Raw genomic sequence first — 20984 nt, 5'->3', positions numbered from 1 at the left:
GTGCCTCTCTGCAACTTGACGTGTCTTCTTTATGGTATGTAGCAATCTGTCTTTTCCTCCATTGTTGATATTCCTCCTTAGAGTTTCTAGTGTTTGATTTAATGCTACCAATAGACATACTTGATTAGAAAGTACTAATCCTAGGTTTTGGAATGTGTATGTTACTTGTTCAGTGAGGAAAAGAGGACTGTTTAGGGATGGGAGGGCACAGGGGCAGGCCACTCAGACCCTAGGTGGAAATGGAACCACCTGTTGTGAGGACAAGGGGAGACAATCTGTATTGTAGAGAAGGTTATTGATGATGCTTTTCTGGAGGTGAGAAATCTACAGTACATGTAGTGGGTGCAAACTTTGGAGCTTTACATAATAAGGTTTGTAGTATACAGCAGCATATGAAGTTGCAGTCGCATGTGCTGAGCTCAACTGGAGCGGTAGTAAGAAGCCACTGTGGCACATCAGTTGTGCTTCAGATTTGGAGTGAGTAAGCTGTGCTACAGAAGTAAATGTTATGTGAATAGTTTACATTTCTTTCATGATCTTTATTTTTCTCAGAGTTAGTAATATATTTTATCCTCTGTTATATTTAAAAATTGTGTGTATAATGTCAGAAGGTTCTTAGAATGTTTCAGAGCAGAAAGAACTGAGGAAGAACCGGTGGCTTTGTGGACATGAATATGTGAATGTTTTGCTATTTTGTATATTAAAGTTGTGTGGCTTTTGTTACATTAACTTTGTGTCGATTTTTATATGCATTGACAATTCTGAATCTGCTTCTGATCCCTCCGTTAGGATTAGTCACTATCTGACACTGAAATGATCGATGCTCTTGGGTATACAATGACACAGGCAGAAAGCAAGTTGTCCCAGAGCTTTGTTGTAATATGTGATGAATTGTAGGCTGTGAAGCACTTGTCTGTCTCACATTGAGTGCTCCGTCACAACTTTCCCTTTTGTAAAAGTTCCGGGTTAATCTCACAGATATTGATTTTCCAAGCAAATGTCAGGAAAACTACATGGAATTCTCAGAGACTTGATGAGATTCTGCTTCAAATGATAAGTTTTTAATTTGCTACACAAGGGAAGGTAAAGTAGTGTGTTGTGTTGTATAATCTGTTGATCATTTGCAGCTGGTAATGTCCCCTTGCTGACCTTAGGCATCTTCAGTATTGCTGAGGGGTTCTTGGGCTGCTATGCCCATTTCCCATTGCTTAATTGCAAGTCCACCCTGAATGTCAGAATTGGTTTCAAAACTATGATGGCATTGTTCTCACTTAAAGATGGGTTTATTAATTAAATTCCATCTTTTTGTAAATATAGCTCTATTTGAATACTTGTTCATCAGTTTCATGTTTTTACTGCTTATAGTAAAAACTTGCATTTTAACACTTCAGAGACCAAGCCCGAGCATAGCTCGGGCCACAACTTTATGGTAAAAAAACTGTCAAAGTATAAGTAGGGCCACAATTTTCTTGACACACGAGCCACCTATCACTCGAAAACAGGACTAGTTTCATATGAGAACAATGTATGGACATCTTGCTAGCTGTCCCTTGACTGGTTCTTCGATTATTAATTTGTAGAATTATTTCAAAAGAAACATAAGCATCTCTTAACAGCTACTGTCACAAATGACTAAGCCAATATGATCACATTGAAGTAATTTTGTGTGTGTTTTCATTATATTTCACAGTTTGCTGTAATTCTGCTACAAATACATCATGTTTTTGCTGTGTGAACAAGACATTTTGTAAGCTCAAGAGAGAGAAATTGCTAAATAACTCGCCTCAGACTCTTTTCTTGGGAGGAATATTGTACTTCCCCTCATCATTATTTTAAAATCTGTAATCTGTCGAAGAACTAAAGTAAATATGAAAAATAAATTGTGAAGCATGCTCCTTTTTTTAGTATGTGTTACTCTTGAAGATGCATCAATTCCATGAGTATGTGGTGTGTGTTCTTTCGTTCATGTCCGGAAGAACAGACAGCATCTTTGATCCTGCAGCCTTATATGATTATGATCCAAAGGAAATAAAGACATTAGGTGTTAGTGTGCATTGAAATACATCAATGAGGAAAGTTGAAAACTTGTGCCAGACTGGGACTCGAATCTGCATTTTTCTGTTTCTTGCAAATGATTGCCCTTGATTGCCTCGGTCATTCAGACATTGTCCCTGACCAAATCAAATTTCTGACTTATCCGCACACAACTGACGCGGTGCCCCTGTCCATTATTCTCATTATTCGCAGCGATGCGCTGATTCCTGTAAGAGTTAGAGCTTGCTTGTGCATCTGCACTGAAGGGATTGTTGGGCTGTTTCACACTAACTGTATATATGTGGTGTCTGAGGATAATGGTCATGGGCACTATGTGCTTAATGTGTGGATAAGTTTGAAATTTGAGCGGGTCAGGAGCCATGTCCGAATGGCTGATGCGGTTGAAGCGACTATTTGGGAGAAACTGAAAAATCCAGGTTTGAGTCCCAGTCCAACACAAGTTTCAACTTTCCTCATTGATGTATTTCAGTGCCCACTAGCAAGCAGTATCATTATTTGTTTTGGATCGTAATCATAGTAATTGATGTATCGTCAGAAGTAATACATACCAAAAGAAGGATCAACCTTCAGGATTTATTTTTCATATGTACATAAGAGAAAATTAGTACCTCGAACAACTGTTTTGGATTTGCAGATTCTTATTTATCTGCAGTATTTGATAAACAGATTCAGAAACGCAATAAATTCTCTTGAGGATGAAAATTAATCATCTCTAGCAGTGATCATTAATGAATAAAATGCATTTCATGTTGAGAGAATAATTGAAGAGAGCTGTAGCATATTTAGGAATAGTATCAAAAATCATTGAAACTCTTACGTGGTTCTTAATTTTGAACCTGACAGGCCAGAATAGTTATTAAACGTAACTACTAATGAAATTTAGTGATAACACTTTAATCTAGGTACAAGGTAGCAGTCTTGCAATTTATTTTGCCTGACAATGATGACATTTTTAACAACAACAACAACAAAAGGAAAAGATGACTCAAAGTAAAAAAAATCCCGTCAATGGCATTGTCATGGAGATAGTTTTTTCTGTGCACAAATGTTTCCTATTGGAAAAACCACATAAACATGCGCCTAAAGGGATTTAGGGAAACAATGGGAAAGCTCAGTCTTGATTATTGGTCAGAGCTTAGAACTTTGCTCCTCAAGTACTAGTGCAGTGTCAACTGCTAAACCACTTCACTTGGTTTTTGCCAGAAGTAAGTCAAGAACCAATTTCCTTAAGATAGATTCCACAGCTGTTATGAACTGGTTAAGATAATTATGGTTTCGACAGGACTGAGAACATTATGTCAAAAAATTAAATTTTTTCATCTCTTAATGTAGTTTTGACCTTGAGACGATTTTTAAGTGATACATGTACATCAAAACCCATTCTGCACACAGAGTTTTTAAAATTGCCATACATATACACTGATGAACAACTTGATATGCCAAGAAGGTACCAAATACATCAGCTACCATACTTACACTAAATAGAACAAAGAATGTAACTTCAACTTGCATTGAAGCACACGAAGTCATTTCTTTCTGTACATCAGTATATTTTGATTCATGCTTTGTTCTGTTTAATATGGTTAATTGTAGCTGATTCATTTGACAGCTTCTTGGTTTATAAACTTATTTGTCGATTTATACATTTGGCGGATTTAAAGGCTGTTTGTGTACAGAAAAGCTTTGAGGTATGTGTTTTCAAGTGTGTGTATTTCACTTGAAAATGGCTTCTGATGTTGAAAATCACCAGTTGTGATGCCTCAGTTACTTTTAATTTTTGACTTCGCTTACTCATCTGTAGAGGCATCCGTCCAGAATATTTTGGCTGAGAAAACAGAACAGAGAATGGTTCCAAATTAGGTTGCCAGAGGAATGCATTTTGGAGTGTGCAGTGATGTTCTGGCAGCACATGTGAAAATTGCGAGAATGACTGGTAGTAATTGGATGTGGATTAAGTGACTTCTCTGCTGAACCATAGTTTGAACATTTAATTATGTATGAGAGCAAGGATTGTGGGCACAAACGGTATGAAATTTCTTTGCAGTAAGTGAACCAGTCACTTAAAAAAAGGGCAGCAGCATAAATGAATCTACTAGAAAAGTGAGCCAGTATGAAACTTCGTTCCACAATAACAATGTTCCTACTGGCAACATACTGAAACATAAATACTACATGTGGAATTTAAGAAAACAATTCTGCTAATTTTTTTATATCTCACATTTCTACATCTACATCTACATCTACATCTATACTCCGCGAGCCACCTTACGGTGTGTGGCGGAGGGTACTTATTGTACCACTATCTGATCCCCCCTTCCCTGTTCCATTCACGAATTGTGCGTGGAAAGAACGACTGCTTGTAAGTCTCCGTATTTGCTCTAATTTCTCGGATCTTTTCGTTGTGATCATTACGCGAGATATATGTGGGCGGTAGTAATATGTTGCCCATCTCTTCCCGGAATGTGCTCTCTCGTAATTTCGATAATAAACCTCTCCGTATTGCGTAACGCCTTTCTTGAAGTGTCCGCCACTGGAGCTTGTTCAGCATCTCCGTAACACTCTCGCGCTGACTAAATGTCCCCATGACGAATCGCGCTGCTTTTCGCTGGATCATGTCTATCTCTTCTATTAATCCAACCTGGTAAGGGTCCCATACTGATGAGCAATACTCAAGAATCGGACGAACAAGCGTTTTGTAAGCTACTTCTTTCGTCGATGAGTCACATTTTCTTAGAATTCTTCCTATGAATCTCAACCTGGCGCCTGCTTTTCCCACTATTTGTTTTATGTGATCATTCCACTTCAGATCGCTCCGGATAGTAACTCCTAAGTATTTTACGATCGTTACCGCTTCCAATGATTTACCACCTATGTCATAATCGTACTGGAATGGATTTCTGCCCCTATGTATGCGCATTATATTACATTTATCTACGTTTAGGGAAAGCTGCCAGCTGTCGCACCATGCATTAATCCTCTGCAGGTCCTCCTGGAGTACGTACGAGTCTTCTGATGTTGCTACTTTCTTGTAGACAACCGTGTCATCTGCAAATAGCCTCACGGAGCTACCGATGTTGTCAACTAAGTCATTTATGTATATTGTAAACAATAAAGGTCCTATCACGCTTCCCTGCGGTACTCCCGAAATTACCTCTACATCTGCAGATTTTGAACCGTTAAGAATGACATGTTGTGTTCTTTCTTCTAGGAAATCCTGAATCCAATCACAAACCTGGTCCGATATTCCGTAAGCTCGTATTTTTTTCACTAAACGTAAGTGCGGAACCGTATCAAATGCCTTCCTGAAGTCCAGGAATACGGCATCAATCTGCTCGCCAGTGTCTACGGCACTGTGAATTTCTTGGGCAAATAGGGCGAGCTGAGTTTCACATGATCTTTGTTTGCGGAATCCATGTTGGTTATGATGAAGGAGATTTGTATTATCTAAGAACGTCATAATACGAGAACACAAAACATGTTCCATTATTCTACAACAGATTGACGTAAGCGAAATAGGCCTATAATTATTCGCATCTGATTTATGACCCTTCTTGAAAATGGGAACGACCTGCGCTTTCTTCCAGTCGCTAGGTACTTTACGTTCTTCCAGCGATCTACGATAAATTGCTGATAGAAAGGGGGCAAGTTCTTTAGCATAATCACTGTAGAATCTTAAGGGTATCTCGTCTGGTCCGGATGCTTTTCCGCTACTAAGTGATAGCAGTTGTTTTTCAATTCCGATATCGTTTATTTCAATATTTTCCATTTTGGCGTCCGTGCGACGGCTGAAGTCAGGGACCGTGTTACGATTTTCCGCAGTGAAACAGTTTCGGAACACTGAATTCAGTATTTCTGCCTTTCTTCGGTCGTCCTCTGTTTCGGTTCCATCGTGGTCAACGAGTGACTGAATAGGGGATTTAGATCCGCTTACCGATTTTACATATGACCAAAACTTTTTAGGGTTCTTGTTTAGATTGTTTGCCAATGTTTTATGTTCGAATTCGTTGAATGCTTCTCTCATTGCTCTCTTTACGCTCTTTTTCGCTTCGTTCAGCTTTTCCTTATCAGCTATGATTCGACTACTCTTAAACCTATGATGAAGCTTTCTTTGTTTCCGTAGTACCTTTCGTACATGATTGTTATACCACGGTGGATCTTTCCCCTCGCTTTGGACCTTAGTCGGTACGAACTTATCTAAGGCGTACTGGACGATGTTTCTGAATTTTTTCCATTTTTGTTCCACATCCTCTTCCTCAGAAATGAACGTTTGATGGTGGTCACTCAGATATTCTGCGATTTGTGCCCTATCACTCTTGTTAAGCAAATATATTTTCCTTCCTTTCTTGGCATTTCTTATTACACTTGTAGTCATTGATGCAACCACTGACTTATGATCACTGATACCCTCTTCTACATTCACGGAGTCGAAAAGTTCCGGTCTATTTGTTGCTATGAGGTCTAAAACGTTAGCTTCACGAGTTGGTTCTCTAACTATCTGCTCGAAGTAATTCTCGGACAAGGCAGTCAGGATAATTTGGCTCTGTCTTACCTCTTATTGCTTCCAAAAGACAGAGATACCTCTTGTAGAGGCATAATTTTAAGTTGCTACATCTGGTGACCTCATATTCCTAGTAGGTAGCTGACAGTGTTTGATCAACAACAAATGGCTGTGAATTTCTTGTATGTGTTCTTAAGTTAGAAATCTTAAAATCATTGAACACATTTTTCACAAAGAAAGTCTCACTTTATCTACATGTATTTTTCTGCAGATGGACCAGCCCTTCAGAATATTTTGGCTGAGAAAACGCAGCAGAGAACAGTCCCAAATGTATTTATAAGAGGAATGCATGTTGGAGGGTGCAGCGATGTTCTAACTGCATACAGAACTGGGGCTTTGAGAGAGATGCTTGATGGCACCTATGAAAAGTGCGAGTATGACATGGTGGTAATTGGAGGTGGATCAGGTGGCATCGCTGCAGCCAAGGTTTGTCAAAACTCATTTATCTTAATGCATTTTATCAGTACATTTATTTCAGACTTTTTATACAACATTAAACAATTGAAAAAGTTTTTGTGTTGAGATCTTTGTGTTATAGCAAGAAAATCTTATGAATGTGTAATAAATTTTTTTCGCCAGCTCTAATACCTTGCACACTCTCGGTGTCAGTGTGCGTGTGCATGCGCACGCACCACGCGTCCTCAAGGGTTGGGGTAAAAGTCATTGCTGAACAGCATGCATACATCAAAATAGCCATTCTCCAAGGGGGACATATGGGAGGATTTTTCACAGTGAATTGGTAGAAGCCCTTGGGAATAATGCCCTCCAGTGCTGTACAGTAGCATCGTGGGTAGGAATGTTTCAGCAAGTATATGTGGCAATGGTGATCAGCAGTGCTCGGCTTGACCTGTGAGGGTGCGGACTGACATGGCATGTGCAGTCATTGAACAGCTCCTGGAAAAAGGCATATGACAAATGCTACTGGAGTTAGAGGGGCAAGATGCATTGAGAAACAAATCATCCACAGGGTATTGCAGGCAAAGCTGCAACTGCACAAAATCGCATCTCGGTGGGCACTGCGTGAACTGATGGACATTCAGTGGTGGATATAATATGCTCTGACCATCTAGTATGCCAGTAATGGGATAGCAGCCACTTCCTGTCATAAAAAGTTTCCATATGTAAATTTTGGATCAAGGTGTACGAACCAGGACTCAAATGCCATTCCGTGGAAAGGCCAGTTGCTGGATGACTAAGGCGGCAGAAATTCTGTCATAATACTACCCTGTGAAATTGATGGTGATTATTGTGTCTGATGTCAAGGGGGTTATTGTATGCCAATTCATTCTATATGGCAGAACAGTAAGTGCAGACTGCTTCAGGGACTATCTGATGTGACAGTATGACTTGGCATTCAGGAGGAACATCCGGATAGTGGGCAGTGCACTCCTGTTGCACGACAACAAAAAACCACATAAGGCAGAGTGTGTATGGTGGCAACTGCGATGCTGGGGATGAGAAGAATTGGAGCACCAGCCATACTAGTCTAACCTTTTGATCAATGACTTTGATCTCATACGAAAGTTAGAGCAGCCTATAAGTACTAACAAGGGAACCTCCCCATCGCACCCCCCTCAGATTTAGTTATAAGTTGGCACAGTGGATAGGCCTTGAAAAACTGAACACAGATCAATTGAGAAAACAGGAAGAAGTTGTGTGGAACTGTGAAAAAATAAGCAAAATATACAAACTGAGTAGTTCAAGGGAAGATAGGCAACATTAAGGACGATAGGAATGCAGGAGCGCCGTGGTCTCGTGGTAACGTGAGCAGCTGCAGAACGAAAGGTCCTAGGTTCAAATCTTCTATCGAGTGAAAAGTTTAATTTTTTATTTTCAGTTTATGTGACAAACTCTTATGTTTTCATCACTTTTTTGGGAGTGATTATCACATCCACAAGAAAACCTAAATCGGGCAAGGTAGAAGAATCTTTTACCCATTCGCCAAGTGTACAAGTTAGGTGGGTCGACAATATATTCCTGTCATGTGATGCACATGCTGTCACCAGTGTCGTATAGAATATATCAGATGTGTTTTCCTGTGGAGGAATCGGTTGACCTATGACCTTGCGACAAATGTTTTCTGTTCCCATTGGAGAGGCACGTCCTTTCGTCTACTAATCGCACGGTTTTGCGATGCGGTCGCAAAACACAGACACTAAACTTATTACAGTGAACAGAGATATCAATGAACGAACGGACAGATAATAACTGTTGTTGTTGTTGTGGTCTTCAGTCCTGAGACTGGTTTGATGCAGCTCTCCATGCTACTCTATCCTGTGCAAGCTTTTTCATCTCCCAGTACCTACTGCAACCTACATCCTTCTCAATCTGCTTAGTGTATTCATCTCTTGGTCTCCCTCTACGATTTTTACCCTCCACGCTGCCCTCCAATACTAAATTGGTGATCCCTTGATGCCTCAGAACATGTCCTACCAACCGATCCCTTCTTCTGGTCAAGTTGTGCCACAAACTTCTCTTCTCCCCAATCCTATTCAATACTTCCTCATTAGTTATGTGATCTACCCATCTGATCTTCAGCATTCTTCTGTAGCACCACATTTCGAAAGCTTCTATTCTCTTCTTGTCCAAACTATTTATCGTCCATGTTTCACTTCCATACATGGCTACACTCCATACGAATACTTTCAGAAATGACTTCCTGACACTTAAATCTATAATAACTATGCAAAAATAAAGTAAGTAAAATTTTCAGTCGAGGGAAGACTTGAACCAAGGACCTCTTGTTTTCCAGCTGCTCACGCTACCACGGGACCACGGCGCTCCTAATCTCTCATAGTCCATTATGGTGCTTATGTGGGCCATTGACTACTCAGTTTGTATATTTTGCTTATTTTTTCACAGTTCCACATAACTTCTTCCTGTTTTCTCAATTGATCTGTGTTCAGTTTATCAAGGCCTATCCACTGTGCCAACTTATAACTAAATCTGAGGGGGGTGCGATGGGGAGGTTCCCTTGTAAGCAGTTTGTGACCCTATCACTCTTGTAAATACGTAGCATCTAGTTTTGTTTTTATGGTATGCTATCTCATAATTTCCTCCTAAATAACCACACACAATATATTTGCGTAAATAAATTGCTTTTATTTCCAAAAGTAGGAGATTCAGTGACATTAGATAAAAGCAAACTTAAACATTAATGAATGAGAATGTCTGTAACATGACAAAGATAACAACACAAAATATGTCTCTGTGTTCACATGCTACTTTTGTGCCCAAGTACACAAAGATGTATCACTGCCATGCAGGCTGCCACCTGACGAAAGCAGTCTTCTTGACATGGTAATATGTGTGTATGGCAGTGGCTCTTGATGATAGTATAAGAGGCATTCGAATGAATCCTTGGTCACTAGTGTAAAGTAATGGTAATGATTTTGTTAACTTAAAAATGTAGTTATACACTGTAGACATACTCAAAAAAGTCTCCAAAACTGTATGCACATTTATCCCATTGCGACACTAGCCAGTCGATTTCATCCTTGAAGAAGCTAGTAGGCTACTGTCTTATCCAGGCCTGGACCCAGTCACACACTTCGTCGTCCATTGTGAATCGATGTCCACGAATAGCTTGTTTTAGAGGTCCAAACACATGAAAGTCACACAGTGAAAGGTCAGGACTGTACGGTGGATGTTCCAGCAGTTTCCCACTGAAACTGCTGCAATGTCGTTTTCACCACATTGGCCATGTGTGGGTGGGAATTATCATGCAAGAGGATAATGCCACAACACTTAAACGACTCAATCTTTACTCACCATACACAGCCTTCATCTGTCAATACGTTTCACGGCCTCCAACTCCCTCTGACACCAAAAATCGTATCACTCCTCATTGTTCCTGCTTACTCTCCTGCATGTTCGGTAGTGGACAAATACTTGTGTGACCACCTTTCCTTCAGTGTGAAACCACACTGGTGCTATGCAACATCAAATGGTGCGCACGTGTCCATCTCTCTACCAATAGATGGTGCCACCATACCCGCGGGTACGTGGTACCACCTTATGTGTAAGGCAAAGGTAGACACACTGACCAGGTTTCATTTGAATGAACCTCATATATAAATACTGCATTTTTATTCCAGATACTCTGATCATCTGAGTAACTGCACAGTGCTTACACTTTGCAGAATATCGGCCGAAACCCTTATGATATCAGTATACCTCTAGAGTGTCTTTTCGCTGTTGCAGTTCACGTAGTGGTGATGTTATATTGAACTGATTGTGGTTTTGACTATTGGCATCTTATCATCATTACTTTGTGTGCAACTGCTTTGTCAGCAATTCCGCTGTGGCTCCTAAATCTCAAATTTTGTCAGAAATACTCAATGGATGTTGTGGCATGACTGCCACGCAATGTGGAGTTGTGGCCTCGGGTGATTTTGGCCAGCAGCAGTCAGTTTCATCTGGTAGGTCTCACAATGTCATGACAATTGTTGCGGGCAGTTTGACTGTTACGCAGACTCTGTCTGTAGCCCACAGTAATTCGGTGGGTGAACTATCATCGTATACTGCCAATGCCATCCGTACTTGTTGGTAGTGTTGCTGACAAACATGTAGCAACAAATTTTCACACGCTACAGAGCTGCCTACTGGCGGCTGCAATGTTGTTGTTTGTTGGTGCATACTGCATATTGTCAAGGTGAAGTACTCATGGTCATTAATCACCTTTTGCTGCTGGAGTATGTTCTCCATTACTGCAGATAATGTTTGCCATTGGAAAGGCTTAAATGGAGGTGCTCATAATGGCTCCACTAGAGAATCCTTTGTTACACTTGGCTGCCACATTGGAAGATTTATCTGAGCTTACAGATTCGTTAAGTCTGGACAAAAGTATCCAGTGTACTGTGATGTGTGGGTGTTAACAAGAGATATTGCAAGCTCCAAAGCCTTTGTCATTCTGAAGTTTGTTAATTTCATCAGTGACCTCATGAAACCGCTTACTGTTTTGCCCATTTTCCGCACGTGTCTTGAACTGCTTGCCACCTATGCCGAAAGATATGAACGTTTTTAAGTGGGATCACCAAGTATGTCACCTTGTAATTTCCACATGAATAATTGTATGTAGTTCTGGTATATACAGAAGTTACTTTTATAAATGAAAGTAGAACACACAGTGATATTAGATAACTTAAACCCTCAAGCCTGAGAACTTCTATAATGCAGCAAAGATAACAACACAAAACATATTGAGAGAGTTCACATGTACATCTCCTACTCTTCCTATGTGCAAGTACACAAAAACATATCACTGCCACAGGTAATTCGTACATTCTTTGGATATAAGGAACAAGGAGTATGTCTATCTATTTATTTATCATAGTATTGGCAAATCCTACCAACATATAGATGTACATAATGATGAGTGAGAACAGGAAATTCTGCTAGTGCCTTGCAACTGGTGTGATGCACATAGGTGTAAGGTTCTGACATAATGGAGCTCCGGCTCACTTTGCACATTTCTCACAAACAATGCAATCATTCCCTAAAAAAGATAGGAATTAAAGATTTCTTTTTTTACTTTTTGAGGACACTGCCAATCTTGCATCTGTTTTTGAGCTGATTATGAGACCATTTGCCATTTCAGCTGAAAGTGTCCCTTGCGTTAAAACTGTCAATGAGTTCTACTTGGTTTTTTTTCTTACTCGGGAAGAGTTTCCTTGTCCTGATAATGAGGTTACAAATATGAAATCAATGTTTTGGTCAACATATGTGTGTGAAAAGCTTTTTCCGATTATGAAACTAAATAACTCAAGATTATGAGGCAACCTGAGTGATGAGAGTCTGTGAAATTGTCTGCATCTGCCAACAGTTAGTACCAGATAAAAAATTTTATTAAGTCTTCAGCATGGCAAAAATAACTAATTAATACAGAAAATTTGTTTTTCTTGTGACCTATGTTGCTGAGAAATGTGAAATAGGAAACATGAAACAAAGCTGCTTGCAAGCCATTAAGTGTTCCTTACATAAGTGCACTTTCATCTAAATGTAGCACGTTTGCAGTTTCCCCTCCTCCACTTCCCCCTCCCCCCTCCACTGGTCAGAGAGTGTTGAATGGTAGTGGAGCTAGTGTGCAGCCAGGTAACAGAGCTCCACAAGCTTGCAAAAGCACAGCACAAGTGCAGAATTCTTGGGAGTCCCTAATTTAAAAAAATATATAGTTGCAAAATTTCTCTTGACATGTCATCTCTTACCCAGTAGTTTAGTTCAGTAACACTGTGTTGAGGATGCTGCGTGCACAAACAGATCCACAGATGCCAAAACCAGTAATTCACATTTTAAATTGTATGTAGTCTTGCTAGACAGTAAACCATTTTTAATAACACAATTTACCATAAAGTCTGGCGCAGTAAGATCTGTGATTTAATTTGAAAGGAGCACAGGTATTTCAAATATTTAATAAGTGTCAAGAGTGCCCGTGCTGAATTCTCCAAGCCTATATAATTTCCATTAATTTATTGTAGAATTTAAAAATGGTTGTGTGGACCCATATGATATCTTTTTAATTTACAATAATCAAAACTATATTAAAAAAAAGTATTGTTACAGTGACCACTGAAGATGGTTTAAAATAAAACAAAATGTGTCTGGTCCATATAAGACTTTTATTACAGTTGCTAAAGACAGCAATTGAGCTATATAGCTTGTACAATAACTCATGTATTGAAACTGGCCCCAATTGTTTTATGCCACATGTTGTGCAAGACACAGCTTGTTCTTTACCTTTAGGAGATATTGAAGTAATTAATGTCATGTGATTTGGGCTAAAGACGTATTAGCTACACAACTCTGTACTTTGTCCTGAATAAGGAGACATAGTCAGGAATAGTAGTGTAAGTTGTACTAAAAGAAAGTGTGATATTACCATTTTAGCCACACTAATATAAAGATGAAACACATTGGATACCCTAAGTCATTTTAAATGGTTCTGGGTATTGAAACAAAATTTATAATCAATGATACTGCACAGAGGGGCAGTACTGATGACACTTATCTTTTGTGACTGCTTGAAATACAATCGAATCAAATAAGACTGATTCTTTCAAGCAATATTTGCTGTCATTCTTTGCATGAATTGTATGTGTAGATTTTGTAGGAATCTCTTAGCTGTGCAAACTATTGCTATTCTGTAAATCAAAAGCAGAAATTTAATATCTCACTGTCTTTATATTTTCGTTCTCTGTTGGGTTAAGCTTATGTGAATTGGGGTTTGTTTTGTTGATTGATAGGTTATTTTTTTTTTATATAGATGTGAGCAGTCACAAGTGTTCAGTTAATAACATATGTATTAAAAAAATTATCTATCATTCAAAATCAAAGGTTTCCTCAAAATATGAAGTCCTTACAAAAAGGCTGGGTATCAAATGAAAGTATCTCACACAGGAGAAATCTGTCTGTTTGTTACACAGAAGGTACTGGAGAAGCTTCAGAACTATTTAATCTTTCAAGGAGACCACATGTGAATCAGATTTTTGTAATGTTATTACTTATGGAGTTCATAACTCAAATATCAGTCTTCCAGAAAAGTTTTATATGACTCGCAGAAATTATTCAGAAAATTATCTTGATGTTTTCTGAGTGCATTTAACGTACTAAATACAGAACAGATTTTTTGATGGGCCACATGGCTCTGGTAGAGTGTTATCCTGGCATGTGAGTGGCCCTGCTTCAATTCTCAACCAATGGAAAGTTTTAAACAAAAGTACATGTTCTATGAGCATTTCCATGAAGTGTAAAATACGTGAAGATGACAAAAATTAATTATTAATTTTTTTTATTTACAAAATCTTTATTCGTATTATTTTATAAATGATCATTAATTAAGGTTTTATATTTGCAATGAACATTGGAATATTGTGAACGGTATGTGATTAGAAAGAAGAGTACATGCATTTCTTATAAAACATGACAATTAGGTGTATGACAATTGGCATATATTTGAAGAATCTTTTACTTAAATCGTGTAGGTACTCGAACTTAACTGAAGGGGGGAGGGGAGACCGAAACGAGTCTCAAACTGGTGATCCAGCGATTATCGGTCTCATGTGCTCAGGTTTTTTTTTTACATTTCACAGAAATGGTCATAGAACATGCACCTTTGATTAATAATTTGCATTGGCTAGGAATGGAATCCAGGTAGCTCATGTGTCAGGCGAGTATTCTACCACAGTGCCATGTGGCCCATCAAGAAATCAATCTGCCTTTAATGAATTAAAGGCACTCGAAATACTTATGTCAATTTTCTAGTTTTTTTTTTTTTTTTCTTTAAATTGCTTTGGGGGATTGGTGTTTGGGTTCTGAACTTCACTTTCCATAAATACAGTAGGACCTTGATAATCAAGGAGACTTGGGGATCTGTCAATGCTGGATTATGAAATTTTCTGGATCATCAAGGCCATTTTTAAAAACCTGCTTTAAGAAAAATAGTTTTAACATACAAAAACAAGTAACTGTTATTTATGGGACACAACAGGAGAGATTACAATGCAGAAATTATTACTTGTTTGTAAGAGCAAAATTTAATTAAGTCGAATACTGGACTGCACTATTAAATCAGTTTAGTGCTCATAGTTTTAGAAAAGTTCAGTGTAAGTAAATGATTTATGTAGCCCAGCTACAAAATAAAATAAGAGTCATTGATTTGAAAAGATCAATGAGCTTATTAATAAAAACTATTACCAAGAATTTGGTGCAGTGTAATTGGAATCAGTGTCTCTAGGAGTAGCACACATATCTGACATTGCCAAGGGCATGAAATATATCTGGTTGGTAGCTAAGACTGATGATTTAACAGAAATTTTGTTCTGAGCCCTCTGGAACATTGCAGAATGCTAACTTGTTTTTTAGATTGAGCTATTTTCTGACTAAAATTATTTTTTCTGATGTGCAGATTCATAACTACAGAAGCGTTGTATTGTTGGTCACTCTCAGCAAATTACACAAAAGTGCTTTAGGCTTCTCAGCCCAAGAGATGGGAACTGTGGGTGTTGGTACTTCGTCACTCCAGTTTCTGGTGCCATTTGTGGGTTGAAAACACTTTGTAATACCTCATCATCAGTCAGCTCTTCTTTGATAGCTAAATCTTTCAATTTTGATTCACTTACCAACTTCTGCTGAAACTGCACTCGCTTCATTAGTGGATGCTGAATTCAGCCCTCGTACAATTTCGGAGCGATTGCTTGTCAATTTGTTATTTACATCGTTTTCCATCTCGGCTGTTTCGACCAATTATGCCAAAGTTTTCACCTGGCCTAACAATGCAACTTCTTATCTTGGTATGAATGTAATTGCTCAGTGAGGCAGAAACTTTTTACAGACCAGGCACCGCTCCGAATAGTTCCAATGTTTGTTGAAGGTGTCTGACTGTACTACCAACAACACTAAGCTAAAATTACAGGAAAATTTAAGTTGTGTGCCATACTATCAGGTATGCTGCATTATCAAACGCTGAATTATTGCAGTCTTACTGCATACAAAATTACAAAAATTCAATTGTTGTGTGGTCTGCTCGTTAGTATTAAACTTCACAGAGAGGGTGTGGTGGTGGTGGTGGTGGTGGTGGTGGTGGTGGTGGTGGTGGTGGTGGTGGTGGTGGTACATCATGAATGGAAAGCTGGGTTAACACGTAACACTAGGTGCTTTTTTCGCAATCGAGGCGGGTTTTTAGTTTATTAATATATTAACCAATGATTGCTGATGCGCTGCAATGTTGAAGGTTCTTGGATGGAAATCCATTATGTGCAATTTATCTGGTAGGTGGTGGGTACAGAATATTATAAATTGTAAACATATTATTGGTAGTGTGTTTTACAATCTTCATCTCTTAGGTAAAAGTAGTTGTATGGAATGAAATAACTTCATCCACTTACGTTTAGAAACAAATAAAATCAGAAAGACTGAAAAGTTGTCTCGTTACTGGTTGTGATTTGATGTTAATGTAATCAAACTGTGCAGATGACTATCCAGTGGTTACCAGAAGAATGGTTGTTGAAATAATAAAATACAGTACATCCTAGGTCAGTGAAAATAGGCAACTCCTGTGCATTTCTAAATCACACAAAACTTTAGAGCATTGTGGTGCAGTGGTAAGACACAGTGGGTTTCCTAAATCACTTTAGGCAAATGCAGGGATGGTCCCTTTTACAAAAGGACACAATCAGTTTTCTTCCCTATCCTTCCTTAAATTGTCTTTGTGTTCAGTCTCTAATGACCCCAAGATTGTTCAACCCTAATTCTCCATTTTTCAAAGAAAATTGAAACATGTCTAGTTTAACCATTTGTGAGCTAAGTATATTAACTGCATATCCTTTACTAATAAAAGTGATAATACACTCAAATTCAGAGTAATTTCATATACAAACCGTTTTTGTCACAAAAATTTTACTACTAGACAACCTGTGATTCCCCGTGTTTAGTTGCAAAATAAAATGACAGTTTTCTTCACACAAATACTATCTGTCCTATCTATATCACAAAAAACACGAAAAAACACCTCTACACCCCTGCAGTATCTTGAAAGAGAATGTGAACCTTGCTTTTTTAAAGGTTACATAGTGAAGACAGACAGAATGTTTAGGAAGACATGGCTGAGAGAGTAATGAGGAGATGACTCAGTGAAATGTTTGTATGAAAGTCGATATTTGCTTAAAATATTTTTCATAGTAAGAGCTCCTCTGACTCTTAATTGTGAATTACCTATTCTTTGGCTTGATACATTCCCACTGATTGAAATTTTATATCTGTAATAAGTGATTTCATTGCTCCATATTATGTACCACAATTTTAGAATGTTTTGTGTCAACAGGAGGCTGCAGCGCTTGGACGGAAAGTAGCAGTATGTGATTTTGTTAAACCTTCACCCATGGGAACAACATGGGGTCTTGGAGGTACATGTGTTAATGTGGGTTGTATCCCCAAAAAGCTTATGCATAGAGCAGCCCTTCTTGGACATGACATAAAAGAAGGCCCAGCATTTGGTTGGAGAGTGTCTACAGACAGTGAGTTGGTTATTTTATACCATTTTTCTTCATTTGAAATACATGTTGCATGGAGCATTCTGGAGGTGGCCGTTATCCTGTAATGGATATCAAGTGGGTGGTGGTGGTGGTGGTGGTGGTGGTGGTGGTGGTGGTGGTGGTGGTGGTGGTGGTTGTTTTTTTATTTTTATTTAATTGTAGTAAGGAAATTGAGATCTGAACTGTTGTCTATTAATTGCTACATAACTAGTGTCATGCTGTTAATTCTCTCTGTAATAAAGGGGAGTTTAATGGTGATAGCGAGAGGAGGCAATGGTAGAGGTGTGAAGCAGACATTTTTTTGTGCCAATGGGGAAAGGGGAGGTGTCAGCATCACAAAAAATGTGTATTAGATCGTAAAGAAAATGTTTGATAAGGTGTATAAAGTATTGAGTCAAGCATTGCTTCACATTTCAGTGTGCTGATAATTTCACAGTGCAACACCTGTTGAAACTGAAGCATTTAGTTCACAAAATCAATTGATACATTTTCACAGATTACACATTTTACCCCAAAACCACATACAATCTTTCTCAATGTGTTCCTTCAGCTCACCAGTGGTCAGATTCATGCTTAAGTATATGTTAATTCTATGAAGGAACAATAGTACTCCCTGCTAGTAGCCATACATATTCTGAAAAAATCTTCCTCTCCAGCAAACTTGTCATTTGTGATAAACATGCCTGAGTGCTTAGTCACTTCAGCACACAGTCAGCTTTGCCATGAAATTATCCAAGCATCATGTTTCACAAGCATATTTCCTGTGCTTTCTAAGACACCTCCAGAACTTCTGGTTAATTGCAGAAGGTGTAAAAAGTTTTGTCACAGAAATGTATTTTGGCCCGTAGTGTATCAACCAAGTTCTGCGCTGCCTCCCATAGAAAACTTGCCATAAAAATTGTTCTGCCACTACATACACAATCTGCTTATCAGTAAACTGCATTGTCTCAGAAGCTCCTGTTTAATTACCTCTGCCTTATTTGTCACATGTCAAAGAAACAAGATTTCATCTTGGTGCATTGTCAGCTCATATGGAAACTTGTTCCGCAGACTCTGTAATCAGAGAAGTGCCAGTAAGAGCTGGGTCATCCTCATACCACAGTGTGAGCGTGTGGCTAGCTAGTTGTGTGCTAGTAATCCCTTTTAGAGAGAAAGTAAAGGACTAAAGCTACTGATGGTAATCGGCTCTCACCAAGTCAAATTTTATAACCCACTGTAGTAATGTGGATGTTTATGCATCTTGTTGGCTCTCACCAATTTTTTTTTTTAATTTACAAAGAATCCTTTATTGATGGAAAAACTGCAATGAAAGTAAGCATCCAAATACATGTACCTTGCATATAATTTTCTATAGAAGATTAGAGTAAGCAAATAATGCTTTCAAATGAAGTTCCCACTATATTTAATTTGTATTTCATGTTTAAATTATTTACATATTATACACAAGAAACTAGTTCATTCATGATAGTACTTTTTCCATTTAAAAGAAGTTACACTATCAGTACTGAGTACTAATGATTCAAAGACTTGCCTTTGGATTGAACTGTGTAAGCTTATCAGTGTGGAATTAATGTCCTTCATTCTGGGAAAAAAGTTCCTCCAACAGTTAAACTGACCCTAACATAAACATAATTGTGGATGCAGCTTTGTGAAGTCAATGAAATTTGGACCAAGGAAAATCATTATTGGAACCTGTAATAATGTTGTTACACTTGTTGTGCAACTGTTTGTTTCTGTATAGGTCTTAGTTCTAACTGCAGTTGTTTCCATGCCAACGACAAAGGGAAGTGAATATATATTTAACATCACATGTATTTTGTGAAAGCCGTGGAAATGGCATCTTGAAATATGACTAGATTGTTTTAATGTTTCTGTACCTTTCATAACATAGATCTGCTCATATTGTTAAAGATGATGACTGGGAGCAAATAATGCTCTGGACACAAGCACATTTTGCTGTTTAGAATATACACTAAGAATAACACCTTTGTAGCAAGTTAAAATAATGTGCTGAAGAGCATCCACAAAAATTTAAGACTTCCAAATCTGATTTCCATTTGATATACAGTTTCAACTTGTCTCACAAATGTTAAGAAAATGTTTTTATTTAAAACTGGTCTACTCCACAAAAGGAGATCACTGTTGTTCGAAATTGAAATATTTTTAACTGTGACACCAGATTCAAAATATCAAGTGTTCCATAGTATCAGTGGTACAGGCCACACATGAAAGCCATTGATTTTTCAGTTTTGTTACCATTAATGTCTGTTGATAAATCTTTCTCTTTAAAATTCAGAGATACCTTTCAGATCATTCCTTGGCTAGGACAGTGTATTTAACAGTAATATGGTAAATCTTCATAACAGCTTTGCAGGCATTTCTGAAAGACTTTTTCTGGAAACGTTTCAGTCCATATCTACAAATAAATCTTGTTTCAGGAGCTACTGTACTCATTGCTTCTCCCACACTGACACTCGTTTCATATAAATTCTGTTGATGGAGAATGTAGTGTGTTGCAAAGATCTCTTGTGGAATATCTCTTGCTTAAAAAAAAAAAAAAAAAAAAAACCACACACACACAATGTCTTATCTATTCACAGTAGTCGCTCTGTCCCTAGAAAAGAGGGCTTTTCATTGTAGACCCCACATTTTCCATACTATTACACACAAAGAATATCTGCCCCTGTTTACCTCTTTGCATTTCTTTTGATAAGCTCGGGTACCTTTGGTTGTGTATGGCTCGCACCAGTGACACACACACACACACACACACACACACACACACACACACTCTCTCTCTCTCTCTCTCTCTCTCTCTCTCTCTCTGCAGCACCCCACACATAACACACTTTTAACGGTGTATTTGTTCTCTTCTTATTGTAACAGTTTTACTTATAGATCTTTTTTATTTTATGTGACTCTGTGAAATTATTGCATATTGTTTTATTTACATGTGATTGGAAACAGTCTGAAAAAGGTTGTAGGTGTGTTGCAGGGTAGGTTGTGCTGAGAAATAATTGTTCAGGTAAAAATTTCATATGTTGCGCTGTTTTTGAACTCAATTAGCATTGAAGGTAGTGAATCAGGTTGTTGCATATGCACATTAAAGTGGCTTGCCAGGTACATCTAGTGTCAGTTGGTCTCACAGTGTAGATGTCAGTGCACGAGAAAGCTCAGCCTTCAGCTCAGGTTTGATCCTTACTATCATCTGATGTCCAAGTTTTGAATCACTCTCTTGTTTGTTTTTTAGGAAACCAAAGAAAGAACAAATTTGGCAACATCATTTCTGGTGGGCCACTTGAATTTTTGTATGTAACGGTGTGATAGCTTAACTTCAGTGCTAA

The 20984-nt window shown here is 38.3% G+C and overlaps 1 protein-coding gene across 1 annotated transcript in view; it reads left to right on the top strand.

The window, feature by feature from the left end:
• The window catches only part of LOC126470062 (thioredoxin reductase 1, cytoplasmic-like), a 106429-nt gene that overhangs the window by 25017 nt on the left and 60428 nt on the right, over positions 1 to 20984 (top strand). The window contains 2 exon segments of the mRNA XM_050097564.1: positions 6825 to 7039; positions 17430 to 17622. Coding sequence (XP_049953521.1) covers positions 6825 to 7039; positions 17430 to 17622 — 408 coding nt within the window.

Source organism: Schistocerca serialis, chromosome 3 (genome assembly GCF_023864345.2).
Source record: "Schistocerca serialis cubense isolate TAMUIC-IGC-003099 chromosome 3, iqSchSeri2.2, whole genome shotgun sequence".
In the NCBI taxonomy this organism is placed as follows: domain Eukaryota; kingdom Metazoa; phylum Arthropoda; class Insecta; order Orthoptera; family Acrididae; genus Schistocerca; species Schistocerca serialis.
The sequence above is the reverse complement of the archived record's forward strand: the minus strand, read 5'-3'. Positions and strand labels throughout refer to the sequence as shown.